We start from the raw sequence: 4,200 nt of genomic DNA on the forward strand, positions 1-4,200 counted from the left end.
AGGTGTCTGCAGTCACACACTTCGTCCTGGAGGAGATTGGAACGGAGGATGTGTTTCTGCTTGGGGAACATATTGAGGAGACACAGTTTGGCATCGACAACCACCATTACGACTTGTTGTCATTGGTTGTGTCTGTCTTCCACAAGTTAAGGCTGCACCACATTGCCAAACACGCCTCGCTTCAACTACAGAAAGGGAGCACAAGAAAGAAGCTCTGTAAAACAGTCCTCTTTCAGGGGTTTTAGCTAATCAGAGAGCAGATCAAAATCCTTTAAAAAAATTCGATTGTAAGGATGGTTTATTTTATGCATTTATAGTATTATTGTTTGCTGTTGTTTGATTTTCTTTTGATTGCTGTGGTTTTGTATTGAATGTGTTTTTAAATGTAGCGCATTTTACACATCTGACTGTAACTGTTTTAGCTGAATTCATTGTTCATTTAGTATTTTATTTTTGCTCTTGTTTTGTATTTTGTATAGGCCTACTTTATTTAAATTAATATATTTTATCCTATTTTATTTCTGTTCTCTGTTTATGTTATCCCTGTGATTGTCTTTATTGTGTATGCTCGTCACTGTAAATTAATAAATATATTTATATATAGCCTAATCATATATTGTTAACTTATTAAAATAGCTGACTTTACTGCCCCTATCTGTTTCTGCTTCTCTATCATATTTAGTCTAATGTGTGTGATTTGCAAAATACCTATCATAGCCTACATCACATAGGCTATCATAAAGGTGACCAGACGTCCCCATTGTTGGTTGCCTGTCCCTGTAAACAGAAACAACTACCTGTTCCCGTTTTGTTGACACCTCATTAGGTTTTTCAATCAGATTGCTAGTCAAACTGGAAATGTCTCCGTTTTCCCCCTTTTCGGGGGATGTTCCTCGTTTTGATCTCGGACGTCTGGTTACTTATATCATATCAGAATCTACTATGACTGTTAAGCCCACTATGAATATTAAAACACGTCGAAACTTGTGCCCTGTATCTTAGCTAGATGTATGATCTTTGCAGCAAAGAAAACCGCGTGAAAATCAGTTTGGTATTTAATGAGATATGATTAATTACATGCGCTGACAGTTCATTGCACCTGCCAAACAGACTACACTGAGTGGAACGTGTGACCCTTCCAAGAGGGCGCCCGCATTTCTCGTCAGCGCCAATAGGCAGTAGCGGCCAACGAGGCGTCTATCCTTTATAATGTCTATGCTTTTAGCAGTGAAGACAGCGGCGAAGAGGACACACACTCGGACATTGAAGGATTTGACTCGCTTGACGATGAAGAATATGACTCCGGGTAAGTCCGTATTCATTTGTACAACACTTCCCTGTTTTAGAATGAACGTTGTGGACTTCTTTGTCTCGCTTGGACGTAATGTAATAAACAGCCCAACCCAACCGCCCCCTTCTAGGATTTCGCGGGCTTTTTTTTGAGTGATTCTTGGCAGCGGTGTAAGATCTCGCGAGAGAAAGAAAAATGCAACGAGATCAAAACAAACCCAAAAGAAGCAATCTCAGTATGTTTGTAGGACTGTAGGCTATATAAACATGGCTATTTCTTCAACAATTCCAAATAGCCTCAATAAACATTTATTCTATGATGTAGCATATCATAATAAGGGATATTTTTTACTACTATCTACTTCATCAACAACAACATTACATTCTTACTTCTGTCAGTCATATTTTAAATCACGAATTAAACAACAACCCCTTCATGAAAAAAATGGAAATAAAAGTTGGGAAAAAATGTATCTTTCATAATTGTATTGCATAGGAATGGTCATTTAGAATTTTTTCTTTAACCGGTTACCAAAAATAATTGACGGTTATTAACCGGTTAACCGTTAAGTTTTAATGTAGCCTATTTATAGTGAAATATCTGAAGCATTATAGCAGGGCTCCCGACCTTCTTTGTTCCAAGGACCGGCATATTAATTTAAAAACTATTCAGGGACCAGTAGCCTGTAAATGCATTTTGACACAGTCTACTTTCTTACATCCGGTTTAGCGATATCAATATAAGAGTCCGGATTTGAGAGAAATTAAGATGATATAATTTTTTTTAACCGTTTAACCTTTAGTATTAACCGGTTAAATATCTTCTTAACGGTTAACAGGTTAACCATGGACATCTTTGCAGTTTAAAGGTCAAAATACAAATCTTGTAGTGAACAACGAACAAACCCACCCAGTGTGACTTTTTGTTAAAGGCATAAGGGTCGATATAGATAATTGAACTCCTTTTTTAATATTCATTGCTTGCTTGCTCATCGATTTCTAAGATAAAATCCACTTTGGAACGTCCTCCGCTACCTTAATCGTTTGACAGACCCAATAAAATAGCATTCTTTCTTTCCACTGATGGTCTCTTTTGCTGTTACATGCAATTCATGATCATCAGAGAAAAAAATTAGACTGTTTCAGAAATATTTAAAAGTTCCTCAAAGCACCTTTTTAAAATGCTTCATAAAAACATCCTGACTGATTGATTGACACTTTTTAATGTGCTTTTCTTTTCCCAGAGAGTGGAGCCCCCCACCGTCTCCACAGGCAAAGAGATCGCGTATCAAAACTACATCTACGAAATCCCCCCAAACCCCTCACTGGAAGACAGACGGAGACCCAGACACAGCACCCCCCGATTCCACATTCCAACCGGCACGCCCCCCTGGCCCTCAACTGGACCCCAGCTCCACACACACTCCCCTAGACCTTTTCAAACTGTTCTTCACCGGCGAAACTATACAAACGCTCTGTCGAAACACAGACAAACAAGCGGCGAAAAACATAGCCCGCGGGAAGAAGTACAAATGGACGGATTTGACGTTGAAAGAGTTCTACAAGTATCTCGGGCTGGTCTTCTACATGTCCATGGTGAGGTTGACGAGCATTGCTGACTACTGGAGGCAGAATCACGTTTTCTCCCTCCCACTCCCGTCCCAAATCATGTCGCGGGATCGATTTCAGACGATATCGTGGAATCTACACATAAGCGACCCGGACCAAGATGTCTGCAACGATCGCAAGAAAGGCACGCCCAAATACGACCCTCTGTTTAGGGTCAAACCGCTCCTGGATGTCATTAAAACAGCGTCTAAAGTGTGCTACCACCCGCACAGAAACCTGGCCGTGCACGAGAGAATGGTGGCTTCCAGAGCTAACGTGAAGCCGACGGAATGCGCGAAAGCAAAACCTTCAAAGTTTGGTTTCAAGTTGTTCGTTTTGGCCGATTGCAGACAAGGCTACACCGTGGATTTCAACATCTACACCGGTAGAGCTGAGATCCCACACGGACACGCTTTATCCTACGATGTGGTCATGTCTTTGGTTAGGCAGAAATACCTGGGAAAGGGCTACCACGTTTACCTGGACAGTTTCTACACCTGTCCCAAGCTGTTCAGAGCTCTCCAAGCCAACAGTTTCTTAGCCTGTGGGCCGTACAGAGAGCGCACTAAGGACTGTCCTAAGACCTCTGAAAACGCCCTCACAGAGGAGTCAGAAAGAGGCTCGATGAGATGGATTCGCGAGGACCAGATGCTGTTTCTAAAATGGATGGACACTAAACCGGTGTCTATGTGTTCCACTATTCACGCCGCCAACTTGGGAAACTCGGTGCAGAGAAGAGACAAAAACAAAGATGGTCGCTGGACCTCTGTGTCCGTGCCCTGTCCCACACCGGTCAGCGAATACAACACACACATGGGCGCCATCGACACGTCAGACCAACTCATCCAATACTACACGGGACAACAGAAAACCATGCGCTGGTATCGAAAACTATTCTTCCATTTCCTGGACGTGGCGACCACCAACTCCTACATTCTCCACAAGGAGCTGTGTGAGAGACAAGGCACTACTAAACCCCTGACACACAAGGCTTTCATGGAGGAATTAACCGCCGGATTGTTGGACATACCTTTGCATTTAACGCCAGCCCCAACGCGCGTGGGACACATGCCGGTAGTCATCGCGGATCTCAGTAAAATGGGCTTGAGTTGGAAAGCTAATTTGGGACGCAAGAGGTGTGCAATGTGCAAGAGGAACAACCAGCGGAAGGATACGTTGTGGAAGTGTAACGACTGTGATGTGCCTCTCTGTCTGCGGCTAGAACGGAACTGCTTTGCTATGTGGCACGGCATCGGAGAAGGAGGTCTGGAGTGTGGGCATGAGATCACGGTGAGCATTTGA

The 4,200-nt window shown here is 42.7% G+C and overlaps 1 protein-coding gene across 1 annotated transcript; it reads left to right on the plus strand.

Annotated features, from left to right (window-relative positions):
- Positions 1–2,514: 2,514 nt before the first annotated feature.
- Positions 2,515–4,200, plus strand: LOC307270665 (piggyBac transposable element-derived protein 4-like; the record flags this gene model as incomplete). The annotated part of the gene is made up of 1 exon (XM_080054549.1): positions 2,515–4,200. The coding sequence occupies one exon, from the start codon at positions 2,515–2,517 to the stop codon at positions 4,198–4,200; it is 1,686 nt and encodes a 561-aa protein (XP_079910675.1).

The sequence above is a fragment of the Ammodytes marinus genome (genome assembly GCF_949987685.1).
Source record: "Ammodytes marinus genome assembly, contig: scaffold_63, whole genome shotgun sequence".
Taxonomy (NCBI): Eukaryota; Metazoa; Chordata; class Actinopteri; order Uranoscopiformes; family Ammodytidae; genus Ammodytes; species Ammodytes marinus.